Below are 21,250 nucleotides of genomic sequence, written 5' to 3'. Positions count from 1 at the left end.
AATTTGTTATTTACTTCGGGAATTACATTCTTCTGGCTTTATACTCTGATCAGTTAGTGTTCTTAATCAGCAAAAGAAGCTTGCTGACCTGATTGAGAAGATGAAGAATTTATTTAAGGGTGTTTGGTACCTCATAGAATTTTGGGGGAAGGCTGGAGAACCAGGCTTCAGGTTAAACTTACAGGTAATATGCCTCAAATCGTTTCTGAGAACTGTCACTTCTCTAGCCCCACCAAGCACCAGTGCTGCCCAGTTGCTGCCCTTCTGGGGTGGTGCTCCCATTGTGGAAGGCCGATGCCTCTGCTGTTGCCTATGCCAGCCAAAAATGGTGGGTCCACCTGGAGCCTGTTTTCTAAGTGACTCCCTTCCAAACTGAAATCTTGTGCTGGTGCTTCTAATGTCTGCATCATAGTTGCAGAATATGTTGGGAATTTGAGATCTAAAATTAATTTCATGTGATTAGACTTATAATAATGTGGCAATTTTCATGAGTATAAAAAGGTTCTGCAGAAGCTGATGAAAAGCTTGAACATGTTGAACAAGTGTTCACTATAATACTTTTGCTTGTATTCTCCCATCTGTAATATTTTTTCTTCTTTATCTCCAAGTGAAGAAATTCTGTGTAAAGACCTACTGGAATTTCATTGTTTGAATTAGTCTGCCTAGCTCTTTCTCATGTGAATTTTCTTATGACCTTTTCATCATTTCTTTTTGCATAATTTTATTTCTTTAAAACAATATCAGTGCTAACAAGTAATAGTAAATATATTCTAATGTACCAAACAATATGGAAAATATAGAATAAACTCTGAAGGTTACCTTTTACTACTCATCTCTTCTCCCCTCATACTTTCAATTGCTATCCTATTTTGAAGCTTCCTCTGGTAAAATTTATAATCTTTAATTTTAAGTTGGCACATTCGATGATAATTTGGAACTTGATGGTAAGTTCATGGAATATAGAGGTCTTTATTTGTGCTTTGGGTTTCCATGGAGCCTCTAAAACTGTTACTGTGTGTAGAACAATAACACAGGAAGGCTTGACCTAAGGCAATAGCTGTGTAATCATTTTGGAAGTGAAGGCTTACAATTTAGGGATTTAGTGAATGTGCAGAGAAAGATAGCCATCTAAAGTAGACTCCAGGAGTTCTAGCTTGGGAATCATACCATTGATGATGCCATTTAAGGGAGACTAGGAATGGAGGAATTACTCTGTATCCACAAATATATTGCTGGAATGCTTTCTGATTATGTTCCATTGTTTATTTATTTTGAGGGAGGGAGAGAGAGAGACCCAGTGTATGTGAGTGGAGGGGGGAGGAGGAGGAAAGAAAGAGAATCCCAAGCGGACTCCCGGCCTTTAGTGCAGAGGCCGATATGGGGCTTGAACTCATGAAGTGCAAGATCATGACCTCAGCCGAAATCAGGAGTTGGACGTTTAACCCACTAAGCCACTCAGGCATCCCACCCATATTTCTGATTTGAATTAGAGTTTGGGCAGGTGCTAAAATGTTTAAGTGTGGCATAGATTTCCACAGTTCAGGAAAGACCATGAAAAATACATTTTCTGGTAAAGTTATTTCTGGGCTGGATGATGAATAAGACCTCTCAGTGAGGAGATGGATTTTTCTTTTAAAAAAGTAAAAATAATTAAATAAGGTGACTATAAACCTGTTTTCTAGTCCTTCGTCATCTGTAAGTAGATAGTAAATGGGCATATATTCCATTGTGTATCCATTTTTAGAAAATAATATTTGAAAGTATGTTTGGTTTATTTCAGGTAAACATAATGATAATAAACTCATTTTGATAAAGCATCTCTGAAAAACTTGTGCTGGGAAACCATATTCAGATACTTGTTTTGGCATTTCACATTTAGACCCTTCCCCCCCTCCATTAATTGTAACTAATTTGACATTCTTTTCTCTTTCCAGATCATTCAACTTCAAGTGGCACATTATCTTTTAAGCCTAGTCGGTCGTTGGTTACTCTTCCTACTGCCCATGTCATGCCGTCTAACTCCAGCGCTACAGTTTCCAAACACAGGGAATCATTGACGTCAGATGGCTCAAAATGGAGTACTAGCCTCATGCAAGCTTTGGGAAACCACAGTAGGGGAGAACAGGACTCTTCACTAGACATGAAGGACTTCCGGCCCCTCCGGAAATGGTCATCTTTATCCAAACTCACTGCCCCGGATAACTTCAGCCAGGGTGGCATTGTACACACTGAAGAGTCAAGGAGTGGTTTGGAAAAGACAGGGAGAGGCAAGGTTTTAACCTCGCAACTAAGAACAATTGGGCCTAGCTGCTTACATGATAGTATGGAGATGCTTAAACTAGAAGACAAGGAAATAAATAAAAAACGATCGTCAACTCTGGACTGCAAATATAAATTTGAGAGCTGTAGCAAAGACGACTTTAGAGCTTCCTCCTCCACCCTTAGGAGACAGACCTTAGACATGACATACAGTGCCTTACCTGAAAGCAAGCCCATTATGACAAATGCAGAGGCTTTTGAACCTCCGAAATATTTACTGCTTGGTCAACAGGCAGTAGGTGGAGTCCCCATTCAGCCTTCTGTGAGGACACAGATGTGGCTTACGGAGCAGTTGCGGACAAACCCATTGGAAAATAGAACTACAGAGGACTCTTACAGTTTAGCTCCTTGGCAACAGCAGCAAATTGAAGAGTTTCGACAAGAAAATGAAACACCAGTGCAGGTATGGCTCAAAGTCTAGTGTTTGCTTCCCTCCAGTGGATGTTATGAGTACAGTAGCACACTTGCAGTAAGCGTACACAGATGGTTTTGTTTTTCCTCTTTGCTACAAGTTACTAAGTTTATAAAAGTTGCTACAAGTTTATAAAAGGTATAAACTCCCAAAGTATTGTTTGGATAAATAAAAGTGAAACAAATACTTGAGGCTGATTAACATGGAAAATTTAAAATCTTGTACCTAACTTAGTTTTCACTTTCCTTCTCATTTGTTAAGTGGGCATAAAAATAAAGAAAAATATACTTAATTTAAAGAAACTTGAAACAGATATGGGGACTGGCACAGTATAATTGGAAAAACAGTAATTCTGGAGTATGAGGTCTTGGATTTTATTTCTGGTTCTATCAAATTCAGAACCTGGATGATTTTCTACCTGTCATTTAATACTTCATTTCTTTGGGTCTTAGTTTCTTTTCCCTTTCTTCTTTTTTTTTCTTGAGATATAATTGACATATTGTAATATGTATTGTAGAATACATTGTAGAATATGTCAATTCTACATCATAATGATCTGCTATGTATGTTTTGTGACCTTATCACCACAATAAATTTAAGTCTGGTTAACGTCCCTCACTATGCATAGTTTCCATTTTTTTTTCCCCTTGTGAGAACTTGTAAGATTTTCTCTTAGCAACTTTCAAATATATAATACTATATTATTATAGTCATCATGGTGTATATGATGCTGTACAAGTCACATCCTCATGACTTAGGTGTTTTTTACCTCATGACTTATGTGTTTTATAGCTGGAAGTTTGTCTTTTGATTCCCTTCACCTATTTTGCTCACCCCCAGCCCATGGCAACCACCAGTCAGTTCTCTATATCTGTGATTTTTTTTTTTTTAAGGTTCTACATGTAAAAGATCATATGGTATTTGTCTTTGACGTAATTCACTTAGCATAATGCCCTTAAGGTACATTCATGTCACAAATGGCAAGATTCCATTTTTTTTTAATGACTGAATAATATTGTGTTGTATATGTACCACATTTTGTTTATCCAGTCATCATCAGTGAGCACTTAAGGTTGCTTTCATGTCTTGGCTGTTGTAATTAGAGCTGCAGTGGATATAGGAGTGCATATATTTTGGGGAGTTAGGAAAGCACTTTATAAAATATCACATATAAATAAAATGGGTGTGTATCCCCTAAAGTAACATGTAAATGTGTACATTTTTTTTGATTTGGAAATGTTTTCTATTCCAAGATAATTTCCACAGCTCATTTTAACTGGGAAAGCAATTATCTGTAGAATTTTTTGTAAATTCTATCATCTATTTTTTATTAACAGTATTTTCTGAAACAGTATTACTGAAACAGTAATTTTCTGAAATTAATTCTGTCAGAAATTACAAACTTTCCCTTAGAGAAAACATTTAAAATTACTATTCATTACTGCTACTAATAAAAAATAATAAAGATTAAAGGAATATATTCTATGGAAGAATAAGGAGATCACTTATCTAGAAACCTCACAAATCTGAGTATAGTCCCAAAACGTACACACACCCTGTTGTGCTACATTCACAGGAGAATCCTTAACCCGTCCCTTGTGCCTTCCTTACTCTTGTTTTGGGCAAGACTGCTTATAGTCTTGATTATGTATATTCAAATCACATAACCAAACAAGCATTATTATGATGTCTGAACTACAAATCAGAAAAGAGCAATTTAACTAGACTTGTGATTTATCAGTTCAAGCGATTGAAAGATAGGAAATGTAATTTTTAAAAGACTATTATATTTTATTTTTTAATTAAAAAGTTTTTTAATTTTATTTTTGAGAGAGAGAGAGACACACACAGAATGCGACGGGGAGGGGCAGAGAGAGGGAGACACGGAATCTGAAGCAGGCTCCAGGCTCTGAGCTGTCAGCACAGAGCCTAACTTGGGGGCTGAGCTCATGAACCCCGAGTCATGATCTTAGCTGAAGTCAGATGCTTAACTGACTGAGCCACCCAGGCGCCCCTGTTATATTTTAGTTCTCAACTGCTTTGTGATTATAGGAGAACAGGGATCAGGCATATACTTTTCCAGCTGGTATTTTTGCACAGAACTGTAGTTGTTCACAACTGAACAACTTTAGTAGGTTGTGATAACCTAACTTAGTAGGTATGATAGAAAGGTAACTGAGAAAATTGGATGAATTGAATTGAAAGAAGTAAGTCCTAATTCACTCATTCTGCTCAGAGAAACCTCTGCTGTAAACTAGGTTTTTCCCAATCTTGAAGCAATGCAGAGAGGCTAGGGAGCTTGGAGGTGCACTTTAGAGCCAGACTTCTTCTTCTTCTTTTTTTTTTTTTTTTTAATTTTTTTTTTTTTAACGTTTATTTATTTTTGACACAGAGAGAGACAGAGTATGAACGGGGGAAGGGCAGAGAGAGAGGGACACAGAATCGGAAGCAGGCTCCAGGCTCTGAGCCATCAGCCCAGAGCCCGACGCGGGGCTCGAACTCACAGACCGCAAGATCGTGACCTGAGCTGAAGTCCGACGCTTAACTGACCGAGCCACCCAGGCACCCCTCAGACTTCTTTTTAAATCTTCTCGCTAGTACATGTAGAGGAAGCAGGCTACAAAGGGACAAAAGTTGCACGCGCCCTGGAATGTCCTGCCTTTTGATTAACCATATTTGGGATGGTTTCTTTGTAGTGCTCTTAAGTTTTGTAGTAGAAAGATGAAACCAGGTAAAGAACACTTAAGACACTTCAGTTGCTATGTTTAAATGATCACTTCTTTTATTCCCTTCTTGGACTACTACAGAAGAAGTCTTCAGTGCCTTCTCCTTGGAGCCTCCAAGTGCTGTCTTTATTATAAAAGTTCTCATCTTAATTGTTTCTTAAAAGACTTAAAAAAATTTGACTTCCTTTTAGTCTAATTTTTATATAAAGGGAAGAGCCGTAATAAGGATTGGTCCATCTGATAAATTGGGAGAATGTGTATGATTTGCAAGCACAACTGCTAAACTCTCACTATGAAAAAACCCTGTTTTTACAACTATGGAAAGGAATTTGGCTGAGAGTCACAATCTAATACCACCATACATTTATATAGAACTTTAGCTTATCTCATTTGATCTTAACAGGTTTTTTTTCCACTGCTTTTGTCCCTCAAAAGGTTACTATTGTAGTGCGGAAGTTTTGCTCTTCTTAGGGATAATCATTGACTTAGCCTCGCAGTCTAATGCTCAAGCTGTTCCTTGCTTCCCATGATTTCCTGCTAAATCAGAGTGCAGGTAGTATAGTACTCTGAAACGTTTTCCTTTGTGAATGAAGAGAAGCCATCTGTGCCTTGAGGTGGTTAGAATATATATACACCTCCATGTGCAAACTGTCTTTGGGTCTTTTCTCTGTACTATGTTGTCCCTCTCCTGTCACCCTTCCCCAAATCTCTCTGACCCTACAAGGACTATGATAGAAGAGAAAAACAAACAACAAAGTCTTGTCTTCTCTTTGGAGAGAATGTATCCCTTACTATGTCCCTCTTTTATTTCTTTTGTGGGGAGCAGGGGAATGGGATGGGAATGGAAATTGTATACCTCTGTATAAAACAGTATCCATTGGGTTCCTATAAGCTCACAGTGCATCTCTCAGGTAGTAGTGAAGAAATGGACTCTTTATGGACAAAGTTGTTTATTCTTTTTTTCTCCTTTATTCCCTAGGATGTTTCTAAGTTCTGGGTTGCAATTATTAAAAAGAGGAAGATAGGATTTTCTTCCTAATTGAATCATGCAGGGGCTTGATCAGCCAAGATATTGACACCTAATGATTTCAACATTTTTGAAAATTTATATAAATCAAAAATGTAAATAAAAATTTGATCAAGTGACTTAAAGTGAAATGACTTGGTTTTTGTTTAACATGATAAGAGATTGAAAAAAGTTTTATTTATTTTATTTTTTTATTATTTTTTAATGGTTATTTTTGAGAGAGACAGAGACAGAATGTGAGTGGGTTAGGGGCAGAGAGAGAGCGAGACACAGAATACGAAGCAGGCTCCAGGCTCTGAGCTGTCAGCACAGAGCCCGACATGGGGCTTGAACTCACAAGCTGTGAGATCATGACCTGAGCCGAAGTCGGATGCTCAACTGACTGAGCCACCCAGGCACCCCCTTTTTTTAAATGTTTGTTTATTTATTTATTTTTTTGAGAGAGAGAGAGCTCGAGTCAGCGAGGGGCAGAGAGAGAGAGAGAGAGAGAGAGAGACACAGGATCGCAAGTGGGCTCTGTGCTGATAGCGGCGAGCCTGATGTGGGGCTCAAACTCAGGATAGGTGAGATAATGACCTGAGCCGAAGTTGGAGGCTTAACTCACTGAGCCACCCAGGCGCCCCTGAAAAAGTTTTATTTTTAACATGAGAGTGTTTTTTGTACTCTATTACATACTATGAAAAAAAAGTTTTCTTTTTTTCTTATTTTTGTATTGTTTATCTTTAATTTTTTGTTTGTTTTTATTGTTAAAAAAAGGTAACTGTGCATTGAAAGATGTGGACCCTATGACAGTCTAAATAGTTAGGATGTGAGATTGTGATACATTTAATAGGTAGCTAAAAAGCATATAATTGGTTTTGTATACATGCTGTAGTAAATTAGTAATGTGTTTGAGTTTAACCTTTCAATTTTTCTACATAGTATTGGCATATAATTTTATGCATTTTAAAGTTGTGCTTTTACTTACCGGCAGAGCAAATATTTTCTGAAAATTTATTATTTTCCCACTTTGCCTGAAGTCTAAAAAATAATCAAAAGGAGAAGTAAAAATCTAGACAATAGGAAATTCATTACTTTATGTAGGTCTGCCCTCTTGTGTCTGTATCAGGAAATCTTGATCTTATTTTATTTGAGAAAAGCCACTGAAAACCTACAAGATCAAAACTACTTATAATTAGATTGTTTTATGGTCTTATCAATTATGAGTTTATTAAAGAGAGATTTCACCGAGTTCAAAACAGTTCTTTTTATTGTAGGTGGTTTACATTAAACAAACATTTTGAACCAACTAAAGTATAAAAGGAACATTAAACATTGAAAAATTGGTTCATTTTTAGTACCCTGTAAATTAAGAGTAGAATTTATTCTCCAGGAGAAAGAACATTTGATATTTAAAAAATTTTAAATACATTGTTTTATTATTTCTTACTCTTTACATATCATGATAAACAGAATAAATAAGTTCCATTTAAAGAATAGCTTTTTGTTCTACTTTATAGTCTGAGTTACAGTATTCTGTAATTTTCAAGAAAAAGGTTTTAATTTCTGTTAAGGGCAGAATGAAAACAAAAAACTTACTTCTGTTTTACTTAGGAAAAACCCCATGACTTCACATTTTATATATAGTTTGATGTTGATGTTAGAGAGAACAATATAATGGAAGGCATAAAATTTGGCATTTCGAATTTTCCACTTATTTTTAAGATCAGTGCAGCTAATAATAGAACTTGGTTACTTTTTTCATAAGTAATTACTGACACCAGTGAGGTAAATGTATTGCTTGTTATTTATAAGCTTTTTAATTGATGTTAGGGATTTCCAGCCCATAGATGAGGCTTTGCTGAAGAAATCTCCCTGTCAGTATGAGATCCTTTTTTCCTCTTTTCTCAGATATCAGTGAACCAAAACTGTCTCCCTCCCCATCTCCAGTACCTCTCAGATGCCCAGAAAAAAGCAGTGTCTCCTAGACCACACTGTTAGTAGCACTTGTACTACAAACCAGAGTTGGTATACTGACTTTTCAAATTCTTTTAGTAACCTCATTTTGGCAAGTCAGTAAATTGTGTGTTTTCTACTCTTTTAGTAATTGCTATATTAGTAATATGTCTTGAATCGAAGCTAAAATTATTGTATTAAGCAGTATAGGTATAAATTACTTCGGGCCTAATTTTAAACTGAGTCAAATTACTTAAATCATGACATTTTGGTGAATATATTTTCCAACACCACTTTTTTTTTTAACTTCCATTATGAGTTGGAAGGTATTTTTAAATGATCACAGGGGAAATTGAAAATGTATTCAGCAAGAACATAATTGTAGATTAGCATTGCTGGATTTATAATTTAGCATGGTAGAATGGCCTACCAAGTAGGTAGGTATTGACCATCTGGTTGATAGATTAAGGAAAATAGCTATATCCTCTTAATAAACAGGACAAGAAGTTTGTGTCAAAATGTGATCAAATAATTAATTTGGGGGAACCCAAATTTTTATTTTTTAAATGCTTTAAATAATATATTTTTCTTTTATTAAAAATTATTTTCCTTGCCTACATTGAGTATGAGGTTAGAATAGAAGACAATCTATAAAATCATTCTAAAGTGTTAAGCTTTCATGATTCAAAAGACATAGTGTAGTAAGTTATGTACTCAGATGATCAACTGTAGTGCCTTAAATTAAGGTTAGATTCTAGTAGTGTATTAATAATTATGGCTAATTATACTATCAGCTGTTAAATTAACCAGTAGTTCTCATCTGACGATCATAATGTACTAGAGAGGACAGATTTATTGTTAGCCTATGTATACTAGAATTCTGTAATTCTTTGAAAAAATTAAGAGAAATTTTATTTATGTAAGCGTATGGCCTTGCTTTTTCATATTTCTTTTTGATAAAGCTTAAAAATCTTAGTGTAGTGTAGAGAAAGAATACAATTTCTGTTTTAAAATGTAGGTTTTGAGAGTTACTACAAAGACTTCTGAATGATAATAACAAAAGTAAATGATGTGAGGAATCCATAGGCTATTTCAAATGATGACACTTCATTTGAGTGATTATTTTGGTACAAACTTGGTGAAAACCTGAAAAATACTTAAACATCAGAGAGGCTTTTGCAGTACAATATACATTTACCCCAAAAAGTGAAGCTAATGCTTTATAGGTGAAGTGAACGGGTTAACAGTGCAGTTTCAAAACTAAACTTCTAGTTCATCCTCAGAAGAAATTTGGGATAGAAACTTACAAGCTCTGTAGAGGAATTTGATAGTTACATTATACACACTTATAGTCATTTTGAAGTTAATTTTTGAAAATAAAGCTCCTTTCATGTTTACAAGATCCCACAGATGAATACATTTGCTAACAATTGTTTTGTTCTGAATCTTGACCTTTTCACAAAGAAATTCTTCTACTTAGGAAGTGGTCTGGTATGTAGTATTTCCCCTTCTTCATGGGATGACAGATTTTATGCTGATGGTGACAAGTTGCATCACTGGGGATTGCAGCAGAACTTCAGAGAAGCATCACAATGATGCAGATCAACAAGAGACATATTAAAATGAGACAGAAATTTATAAATAGGTTCTGGAGATTTTGACGTGCTTGTTGAGGCATTTCAATGGTTGAAGCTCTTCTTATAGCAGAGCGAGTGAGGTATTGGACTTTCTCCATGATGCAAGGAAAGCAGGAAGTCTGAAGTTTTAAATGGTGAAGAGGAAGGGAAAAGCTGGCAGCCAGTTGTGAGCTCAATCACTGTCTTCCGTTAGGTAGCCTGGAATGATAAAATAGTGAATGGATTAGGATCATACGTGTAACCTATTCTCTGAACAGGTAAAAACACAATTTTGTTATTAATTTGTCTTCATTGTTATTTGTATTTATGACATCAAATATGCATATATTGATATGACATCAAATATTCATGCACACACACACACGCACATACGTGTTTCCCTATGTCTGTCCTGAGTGTGGGTCTTTTTTGGTAAGGTCACCGTGATGTCTCATTCGTCTTGTGTTCGGAGTGTTAATGACTGCAGTTTTTGCCTCCTCCTCTCAAAATGACTAGCAGTATAGTTAGGTTTAGGGTGCAGCTCATTTTCCACTATTCCCTTGAGCAAAAGTTCTCACATACATAGTTTTATTAAGACTATTTCTCTTAGAGCATTATTGTTGTGAACATTAGTGCATTGATAGCTTCAGAGAAAATCTGATAAAAAGAAATGCATACAATAAATTATTTTCCAGATGTTGATTTTAGTCCAAAATAAAATAAATGAGAAGTCTTTTATCAGAACTATAGATTCAAATGTTTGTCATTCCTTTTTATGATTTTATAGTTTTGTAGCATATGCTCTGTTGAGTTACGTTTTAACAAGACGATATTAAATACTGAAGACTGTCAGGCTCAGAAGGCATAGTAATAAAACCATCACTATCTCACTGTGTACACAGTTCTTATTAAAAAAAATTTTTTTTTAATGTTTATTTTTGAGAGAGAGACAGAGTGCAAGTGGGGAGGGACAGAGAGAGAGAGGGAGACACAGAATCTGAAGGAGGCTCCAGGCTCTGAGCTGTCAGCACAGAGCCTGATGTGGGGCTTGAACCCACGACCGTGAGATCGTGACCTGAGCTGAAGTTGGACGCTTAACCAACTGAGCCACCCAGGTGCCCCTACGTAGTTGTTATTTAGAAATGGCCTGTACTCAAGAGCAGTGGTTTCCGTTTGCTTTTTTTCAGAGCTTCCATAAATTATTTTGCCTAATTAATTGTGGTAATTAATGAGACAAAATAAAACTTAATGCATTATTATAGAAAAATTGGAGATTAGAAATTAACTATAAATTGAATGTCTGGAGATAATAGTTTACAAAGATTTGGGGATATTTTATTGTCAATTAGGATATTTCTATATAAATTTTGAAACAAGAACAATTAGAACTTGAATAAAATATAACCATAATCAACTGCCCAGAGATCATGGCTGTTAACATTTGTTGTTATGTAGCTGTTGATCAAGATATTACCACCTTCCCCAGCTTCCAGGTTTCATTTTCTCCCTAATCTGTATACATCATGTGAAAACCCAGTTCAACCAGTAAGCTCCGTTTCTGAGAGAGACCAGTGCTGAAGAGAGCAGAGGGGAGAACTAAAAGAATGGGAGAGGGGAATATATATTTTAGGCATGATCAGGGAGAAGGAGGCATTTCATGTTCCCAAAAAACCGTGTGGTATATGGTTACATTCTGTAGTTCTGGTACCTCATCTTGGCTCTGTTAGGTTTGAATCATATATTAGACTGGGTTTTCATTTGGCTGTAGGCTCTGGCCTCCTTTCTGGTATTGGTGTGTAGTGAGGAGATCCAAACAACTTACTAACATCAAACTTCATTCTCTTAAAGACTTGGTTACAGCCTGTGTTTCTCCGGCATATGTATGTTTGTAGCATATATTCCTCACTGTCCCACACCAGTGGCTGTTAATTTATAACACCCCTCTACTTAGTAGATTTTAGAGCAGCTTAAATATGTTTATTTAATTTAATTACTTTTGTTTGAATTCCTCAGATAAAATACTATAGGAATAAAAGCTTTTTTTTTAAAGAAAATGAATTTTTAAAGTTTTTTCCTGCTTATATTTATTTGTGTGTTATAGATATAATGAATTTATACTATTGGGTAATGGTGGGGAGGATCCCGTTATTAATTCTTTTATGTATTTGAGTAGTTTGTAAGAGGATATATAACAGAATAGTTAAGAAAGGAATGCGAACTAACATTGGTCATCCCTATTTGAACTTATATATCTGTGAAGTCCCACAACTTAAATGGTCTAAAAATTCTGAATGTAAATTATTTTGAGATAAAACATGGAAAAGGAAGAAGCTGTCTAGTTGTTCCTCATGAAATGTGTATACACAAGTCATTCCCTACCCTGACACTTTGATGAGTGGTACTTCAGTCACATGAAACATGTCACCTTTCCATAAATACTTCATTGCCTTTTTTGATTCTGTCTTTTGCACATGTTGTTCTGGCTTTGCCTGGAATGTCTACCCTCCACCCCCCCGGTCTACCTTTGATTCTTTGCCAGGCAAACTTCAGTTGATCCTTAAGGCCCAGTTTAAATATCACTTCCTAATGAAACTTTCCATTACTCATTAAGGTAAAATTGGTTGTCACCTCTGCTGGTTTTCAGTCGGGTTTTAGTGTTACCTATTTCAACAGTGCTACAATTTTTATTTACATGTCCTTGCCCACAAGTAGGCTTCTAGTTCACGAGTATAAGGAACCACATGTTTATTTTGTGTTCTAGTATGCAGTGCATGATTGTTACTATTTGAATAAATCAATGAAGTTGAACAAGGAATTCTTATGATTTACTTTACTGTTTCCAGAAGATTGTTAATTTTCTAGTGCTGTGGCTAACAGATTAACCAGTTAGAATAACAGAATTTGGTAGTTGAACACATAATCTCCAATATTCTTCTCAAGTCTCTATTACAGATGAAGGAAATGAAGCTCAGAGGATTACAGCTTACATAAGTTGTTGTTAATATTAACATTAACCTGAACAAGGCTTTGTTCAGATTGGTATTTGGTGTTTGTGAAATATAAACAGTTAGGCCCTAGAAAGATGAACTCTGCTGATGAAAGTATGATGAATACGCTTTAAAGATGATATCATGGCAACAGGCAGCTATGTTCCTGAAAACAAATTGAGTGTAAAGCCAATAATCAAAAATAGTGTCGTTTCCTGTCAAACTTAGAAATATGTCGTTATTCTAAACTAATTTGTAGCTGCTTAGAATCTTATGCTAAAACCAAAACCAAATCTGCTTTATATACTGAAATGTTAGTTGTATGTCTTCAGTTTATTGGGCCTGATTGATTTCCCAGTGCACAACCTGAAATGTGTTGAGTCCTGATTCTACTGAACTTCCAAAATATGTATGATGATAATTAAGCCAGAATTCTTCCTGGGTCTTCCTGTCGCACATTGAAAATTGAAAAGCTGTGTGGCAACAGAACAATCCTATCTTTAGAGTTGTCTGTGACCTTCCGTGCATCATAATTTATGACATGGTTGTCAGGTGTTTACCATTCTTTTCTCTGCACTCACAACATCCTATGAGGGTAGAACTCCTACAGTCTTTTTTACCCTTCCATTCCTTAGCTGGTAATGGAGTAATACTTGATGGAAGGCATAGAAAAAGTAGTTTCATTAATTTAGGATAATCAGAAAGAGATTGTATTGGGAAGTTGTGAACTTGCATCTGGCACCAGTAGCAATGGAGATAGAAATTAGCCCTGCTCCCCTTTTTAAAAGAAATGTGTGGATTAGTTGTTTGGGACAGCAGGAATAGAACACTTTAAAAGTTAATTCATCACCCAGGCCCTAGAATCAGAATATTCAAACTATGAAATACTCTGATAGGAGTTTTAGACAGAAGATTACCCACAGAGTATTTTGTTGTATGTCTGTGGGATCTATTCTAACTTTTAGAGGAATGGGAAGAATAACTCTACTATTCTTTGTAGGATTTATAAAGTTTTTGGTTGTCCACTTTTCCTGATTTGCTCAAAAAAGTGAAATTGAGAAGTAAAGACTGTCAAGTTCAAGATAATACTCTGTTTCTTTGAAGTAGAAAAAGGAAAGAGACAAACCACATGGGATGCTAATCTTTCAACTAATATGCCGTGGTAGGCAACATTTTGGATGGAAGGTACTGTGTCAGCTTCTGCAGGGGTCCTAACTTTGTGGTGTTTCCTATTTCTTAATATATGAGATACGTTCTTGTGCAAAACAATCCTCAGTCTCAGTAGACTTTGGAAAACTTTTAGTGGTCTGCTTTATTACTTGCTAGGACATTGAAGCCTTAACAATGCTGTGTATGGTAAGCAGTAATCTTCACCCTCCGTGTTTTGCATGACTTTCTGAACTTCAGTTGTTTGGGGGTGCTTTCTCTGCTGAAACCATAAATTCCTGAGATTCTTTATATTTGTGGAATTCAGAATTTTGCTTCCTTTTTGGCTGCTTATTCATTTAGTAAATCTGTGCATATTTTCCCAGTAAATTCAAGTATTCCAACGCTATAGTCTGACAGATACTTTCTAAGAATTTTTCCCATGTAATTGGTTCAGAAGATTAGACCTATGTATATTAAGATTATTTTGGGGTTTTATTTTGTCTTACTCTTTGCTGTCATTTTCACAGATAATCTGGAAGTGATTGTGTATGCATTTTTTTGACTTGTTGAATTAAATCAGGACAGTTCGTCATTAGAATCATAATCAATCTGTTGGCATCCAGAAGTTCACTTTGGTGAAATACTTTTCCGTTTGAGATTGCCTAACTTGGAGGTTCTGTTTGAAGTTACTTTGTGGCAACAATATTCCACAACTTTGTTGGTCCACACTGGCTATCTTAAAGAATCTTCAGGCTGCTTCTGCCTAGTTATGAAAAGAATTGTGTAAATATAAAAATCTCAACCTCTAAGTTGACCCCATAATGACATTATCACTGTAAAGCTCTGCCTTGAGGAAGATCCGTTGAACAACAGCATGGAGAGATTTTTCTCTTTGAAATTGTCACATTGCTGTTGCTATTTTGTCTGTAAGCTTGTCCTTGTTATCTGTTTATTATGTTAAAATTAATTTAGTCACAGTTAAAGTATTCTTTTTAACCCTGTAGTAGTTGAGACTTCAGATTCTTCTTTTGGGGGAAAAGATGTGTGAAGGGAGTGTAGGGGGAAGTTTTAAGGAAAAATGAATGCCAGTTAAATATACCCCCACTAATCTGAGTGAATTGGTTTTTTTTTTGTTTGTTTGTTTGTTTGTTTGTTTTTTAAGTCCTTGAGGTGGAGTACATTTATAAAAGCACTAGAGGTCCTCAGTTGACTGTGAATGTACTTGAGGGGAGCCATAGGCCCAGGCTTCATTTTCACGTGTTTATTTGGTAATACATGCTTCAGAATTATGTAGGGTAAGAATATTGAAGTACAATTTCTAGAAATGTTCAGAGAGACTATGTATTATCTGATTTACGTAATTGTAATTTAGATAGATTATTTCCTTGATTATTAACCTTTAGGTTTATTCCTTTGCTGCTCTGACCAGCAGTGTTAATTCACTGTGTAGATTTAAGTGAGTCATTTTCATAGCATAAATAACAAGGCAAGATTCCTCTCTTCAAGCATTTCACAATAAATGAGGTGGAATACTTTAAATGGTAGAGTGTGAGGAGGTCAGTAATGAAATTGAGGAAAGGTAAGGGTTTAATATTGGAACTGGAATATAGTACAAAACTGTGGTTTTTGTGAAAAGTTTTGAGAAATTAAACTTAGTTTTTAGGTATATAGGCTAAATAGATTAAAGGCATGAATATTTTGGGAATGAAACAAATTAAATAAAAGGAAACATTGATTGTAGCATGTTACATTGTTTTTAAAGCCTGTGCAGTTATTTTGAGTTTTGCCTTCCATGGTTTATTGCTTAATAACAAGGATATCTATAACTTTCTAATATCCCTGACTTTAAAAGTGATTAGGAGGATATTATATAGGTTTTTAAGGGTATAATGCCCCATGTGTAAAATGGCTTTAAATGAAATGGAGTGGTTTCAAATTGAAATAGAAGTTTGTGTCCTCTAACTTTACATTTAGAGTACCATTAACAGTATTTGAAGTCTTTTAGTTTATTTTGCTTTGCCAATGTCATGATGTATTTTTAAGCCATGTTGATCAGTGGATGTGATGTGCATGTGGTTTAGAGTTCTAAAATTTTGGCTCCTGCCAAGGTACCACCATTTCCTAGCTTTGTGACCTTGTAATTCACCTTTTTGCATCTGTTTCCTAATTTGTAAAATAGAGATGCAGCACCAAACATACAGGGAGTTAAAAGGATCAAATGAAATATTTGTATACAGCAGTACATTTAGAAGATTGTTCAATAATAAAGAAGGAAGTTTTAATGGACCCTCTTTATTTCTAGAATTGGTAATAAATATACAGTCTAACTTAGTTAATCTAATCTTTACATTTAATTTTTACTTAAACATTTAATGTATTAAATAATTTAACACATTACACAATATATGACATAATACATTTAATACATTACAATGTTTATTTTTTTACAAATTTTTATACAAATATTTTGTTTATACAGATGTTCTATTTCCAATTAATTAGAACAAGAAATAACATATAGAAATATATAACCAAATGCACTTTTTTCTAGAATATTATTTTCCTTTATGTCCACTGTCAAAAACATTTTGATATTTGCGTTTTAGGAAATGATAGTAACTTACTTAGTAAAGCAACTTAACTTTAGCTTTTTCACGTTTTTAAAACATTTTTCATAATTTAAAAACATCCTTCATATTTCTGCTATTCTATTTCATCTGATACTTTTTTTTTTTAGCCCTTAGTTTTAAAAATCCTGTCTTCAGCAATAAAAGCAGTACTTAAATTTCACCTTATGATAGAGATAAATTGGGACAAAATGTCTGGCAGTAGGGCATTTATGTTTGAAATTTGAACAACAATCACAGTAACTGTGTGATTTCTATTAACCTGTACACATTTTTAATCTAAGGATAGCTTTAATAGCAGAATTTGTGCTCTTTCTAGAAAGTATTAACTTTTTGGAGTAATATGTGATGTGGTAAAATTCTGGTATCATAAAAGAGCTCGTGAATATCTCATTTGAAGTGTGAGAATGTAATTTGATAGGTATTTGTGTAAAAATGCATAAATATATATATAAAACACCAGCACCAAAGTGACTTTTATATGATAGCAAAGGAAAAACATTTTATGAGTATAAAGATAATGAGAGACAATTAGAGTACCTCAGTGGTAGACAAAAATTAGAAATGTTTTTGCATGTCTGAAGGAATTCTGCTTGTGGAATTATAAGTTCTTTTCTATAAAAAGCAATAGAGTTAATATTTGTCATAAGAACTTAGAATTCTAGAGGTAAATTTTATTTTGTGGCATACATATGAAAATAAAAATGAGATAAAATCGATGTAATACTCTTTGTGTCCTGGCAGAGATTTAAGAAGGAAGACACATTTTGTGTGTTAAACTGAGGATTGGTAATATCAAGAGTAAGTGGAATTCAAACAGAGGTCATAAAATTTATTGAATCATCTTCATTTCTGGGCATTTTTAAAATTTCTTTCTCCCTTGTCATTCCCCCCTTCTAATTGCAGGATAGAATAATGAGAAACCATGGAGAATGGTAACTTGATAACAGCATGTTCATTATTAATAGGCAGAATAAACATTTTATCAAATTAACTCAAATGAGATACTTAGGAATATTCTGCCAAAGTAATGTCTCTTTATTTAAAAAAAAAAAAATGCTGAATTAGTATTCCCTAATTTTACATGTGTTTTTGATGGGTGTTTAAAATTTTCTAAACTTGTTACTCATGATATAACGCTGGATTTATATAAGTAACCGAATTTATTAAATCTTAGAATTCTTCTTAGAAGTGTTTGTTAAAAGTTTAGTGGACTTTATAGAGAGGGAAAAAGTGTTTAAACACATTTTAAAGGTAGGTTGTTTTATATCGTTTAAAACTCTATTAAATATCTACTGTAAGGAATCATAATATTGGAATAGTCATGCCAGCAATGTGCATGTTTTATAATCACATGACTGTTCATAGTATCACAGACGCAAATAGAAGCCCAGTCCTATCCTGGTTTTCAGCACAGTAACATATCAAGATGAAGCCATTGTTTTTGCGTGAAGAAATAAAATCTCCACTACCACTAAATAGGGTAACATAATTGAAAGATATTTTAGTTGGCAGAAATTCATTTTTGAAAAGCAAAATAAAAAAGTCAAAAATGATAAACCAATAACCAGGGTCAAAGATGATGCAACCCTTGTTATTTTAAATTTAAATCTTGTTTACTGTCGCTCAACGGATATGCATTTATTTAGAGATTAAGGTTTTTGTCATATTAAGCATTTTATTTAACCTTTGAACTGAAATTTATAAAATATGATTAAGTTTTGAAAAAGTTAAGTAATTTTGAATATTAGAAAGCAAGAATGACCAAAATCAGTGAAATCTTTTTCTTACCTTGGCTGTTGTGATGATCACAATATAGAGAGTATTGTGAGTTGTATGAAGTCTTATCGGTGTTTAGTTAGAAAGTTTTCTGACTCTGTTACCAGACTTCTGGGAACAATTGAAGTAGGTGTAGGAGGAAAAGTATTCTAGGGAGGTCTTTATGATGTCACACAAGCATTCTGAAGTTATGATTGGTTAGCCATAGTCTTATCACAACCAAACTTTTTAGAATGTCATTTATCTTACTTTAGGTGTGGAAAGGTCATTAACACTTTGTGCCACATTTTTTTGCTTGTAGTTTTAAAAAGTATATGGGAGATAAATGGAAAACAAAACAAAACCAACCTAAGTTTTCAGTAGTATAAAGCTCCTTTTAAAGATTCATGAATCTTCAGGCTTAGAAATAATTGTGTACTAATGGTGATAATGTTGAGGAACTAAAATACATATGTAGGAATTTTAATAAGTGATAATATTACTAGCTTAAGTCAAACAACTTTCATTGTGTTGTTACTGCTATTGCTCTAATACTATAGTTTCATAATGCTAGTTCCTAACATACAGTAATTAAACATTTTCACAGGATGAAATTTTATACCTTTTACTATCTAGTTTTCTTTCTTCATACCACTATGTATATGGGATGGAGTGTGTGTGAGAAACCCAGGCTACTGATTTCAGTTTAAAAAAATAGCTTATCATACAGTTAAAATAAGAACTAATACGTGTATTTATTTAATTTGTGTTTTCTTCAGTTAGAGCTTTAACAATATATTTATGAACAATAATTATCATATTTAAACTGATGTATATTGCCCCAGGAAAAGTTACACTTTGCAAATTTCAGAATTGAAGATTTTTTAGCATCTGCATTCAACTACCATAAAATATTAAATTTTAATAAGCTCAGACAGTGTCAAGAGTAACTTTCTGCTAAAAATGAAATAATCAGATTCCTAATCAGTGGCATCCTAGTTAATGATACTTTATTGAAAATAGACGTGCATTTTGTTAGACATTTAAGTTGTGTAATTTTTCTGAAAGGATTGACTCATTTAATGCATCAGTTGTTCCCATGAAAATTACTATACAAATGAAATTTTAGTAAATGGAATGATATATGAAGTTTCTAGAACAGTTTAAGAATAGAGCTGGGAAATAATTCATTTGAAAAGCTATGCATTATTTTCCTATTTACTCTGCTTTTTTGTTTATACTGTATATTTGATTTACTTAAATCACCATACCTGCAAATTCTAATTTTTAAATCTTTTCTGTAATTCTGGAGGAGTTACCTGTTAATTTTATATATATATATATTCATAGCAGAGTGAACTCAGACTGCTTCACTTTCTTATGGGTAACTAAAATGTGTTGCAGCAGCTGCGTATGTGTCCTTAAATGGAGATGGTTTTGGCTTCTTCCAAAGAAAGATAAAATCCTTCTCTAGAGCAAATCTCTTGTTATTTAAGGAATCAGCTAAAACTAATAGAAAAATAATACTTCAAAAGACCCTCTGTGAACATTGCTAAGGGAAAATTTATAACTTAAAACCCAAAATTAAAGAAATTGCATGAATAATGTTTGACATTTTGCTCAAAATGCTACGAGCATTTTTTTTCTTTCAGTCCTTACATATCAAGGATCTCTTATTAATACTATCAATTTCCAGTGATAACTGAAATACAAAACCTAGGTTTGAAATACAAGCCTAAAGTGGGACACAGTGGTTTGTCAAAGATCACACCTCTGCTAAGCACAGACTGATCCGGATCCGTTTAGTTACAATTCCCTGATAGATGGGCATGTTGGGGAGACGGAGTCATAGCGTGAATATAGATTTCACAGAGTAGCATACATCAAGTAAGAAATTTTAAGATGGTGATAGGTGAATTATTGAAAACTGTTATTATTTTTAGAAAGTCTGTTTTAAGCTTGTTTGCCAGTTAGTTATGCATTCACTTGAAAATGAAGCTTAGGGGATAGATCGTTATATTATAAGCACTTCTAGTTCTAAGAAAATACAATTAGTAATACTTAGATAAACTAAGAAATTGGCATTGATTGAAGAAAATATGCCCTAGATATCTCACATGTTGACATGTTTGCTTAAAACCCATACACAGGCATGTGCACACACCCACCTTAGAAGGGATGCTGACTGTATGTGTCATAGTTGGAAAATGGAGACAAAAACTTACTTTGTAGATTTGTACATAGGTGTGGAGCTTCTGGGTTTACCCTTTCCGTTTGGTTACCTGCTGTTGCTGCTTGTTATTAGTCCAAATGGAGCTCTAGGAAGTGTTGCCGTTTAGTTTTAGCTTGATTGCTCAAATAAAAAGTTGTTTAGAAGGAGCTTTGTCATAACAGTTGCAACAGTATTTTAACTAAAGCCCATACTTTATTGAAATTTCCTCTGTTTTCTCTAGTGTCCTTTTTCTTTTCCAGGACCATATCCAGGGTACTAGATTACATTTACTAGTCATGGCTCCTTTGGTCTCCTTGGTTTTGACAATTTCTAGACTTTGCTTTTTTGAATGACCCTGACCATTTTGAAATGTGCTGGTCAGATATTTTGTGGAATGATCCCCAGTTGGGATATGTCTGATATTTCTCTCATGGTTAGTTAGACTGGTTAATGTGTTTTTGAGAGGAAGACCAGAGAAGTGA

General features: G+C 34.3%; 2 protein-coding genes across 3 annotated transcripts in view; one reads left to right on the top strand and one right to left on the bottom strand.

Moving 5' to 3' along the window:
• CEP85L (centrosomal protein 85 like) overlaps nucleotides 1–21,250 on the top strand; it is a 164,178-nt gene that overhangs the window by 46,782 nt on the left and 96,146 nt on the right. For both annotated transcript variants that reach the window (XM_042987080.1, XM_007078775.2), the window contains exon 3: nucleotides 1,935–2,722. In XM_042987080.1, the coding sequence (XP_042843014.1) occupies nucleotides 1,935–2,722 (788 nt within the window). The remainder of the gene's footprint in view (nucleotides 1–1,934; nucleotides 2,723–21,250) is intronic.
• On the bottom strand, nucleotides 7,711–19,303 carry PLN (phospholamban). Its single transcript, XM_007078684.3, has 2 exons — nucleotides 18,590–19,303; nucleotides 7,711–10,254 (listed from the first exon to the last, which is right to left on the bottom strand). The coding sequence occupies exon 2, from the start codon at nucleotides 10,152–10,154 to the stop codon at nucleotides 9,996–9,998; it is 159 nt and encodes a 52-aa protein (XP_007078746.1). The 5' UTR covers nucleotides 10,155–10,254; nucleotides 18,590–19,303; the 3' UTR covers nucleotides 7,711–9,995.

This window comes from Panthera tigris, chromosome B2 (genome assembly GCF_018350195.1).
Source record: "Panthera tigris isolate Pti1 chromosome B2, P.tigris_Pti1_mat1.1, whole genome shotgun sequence".
NCBI classification, from domain to species: domain Eukaryota; kingdom Metazoa; phylum Chordata; class Mammalia; order Carnivora; family Felidae; genus Panthera; species Panthera tigris.
The sequence above is the reverse complement of the archived record's forward strand: the minus strand, read 5'-3'. Positions and strand labels throughout refer to the sequence as shown.

What these genes read in the sequence shown, in the direction of transcription:
- PLN (XM_007078684.3), bottom strand. Translation starts at nt 10,154, where the DNA reads ATGGAGAAAGTCCAATACCTCACTCGCTCTGCTATAAGAAGAGCTTCA.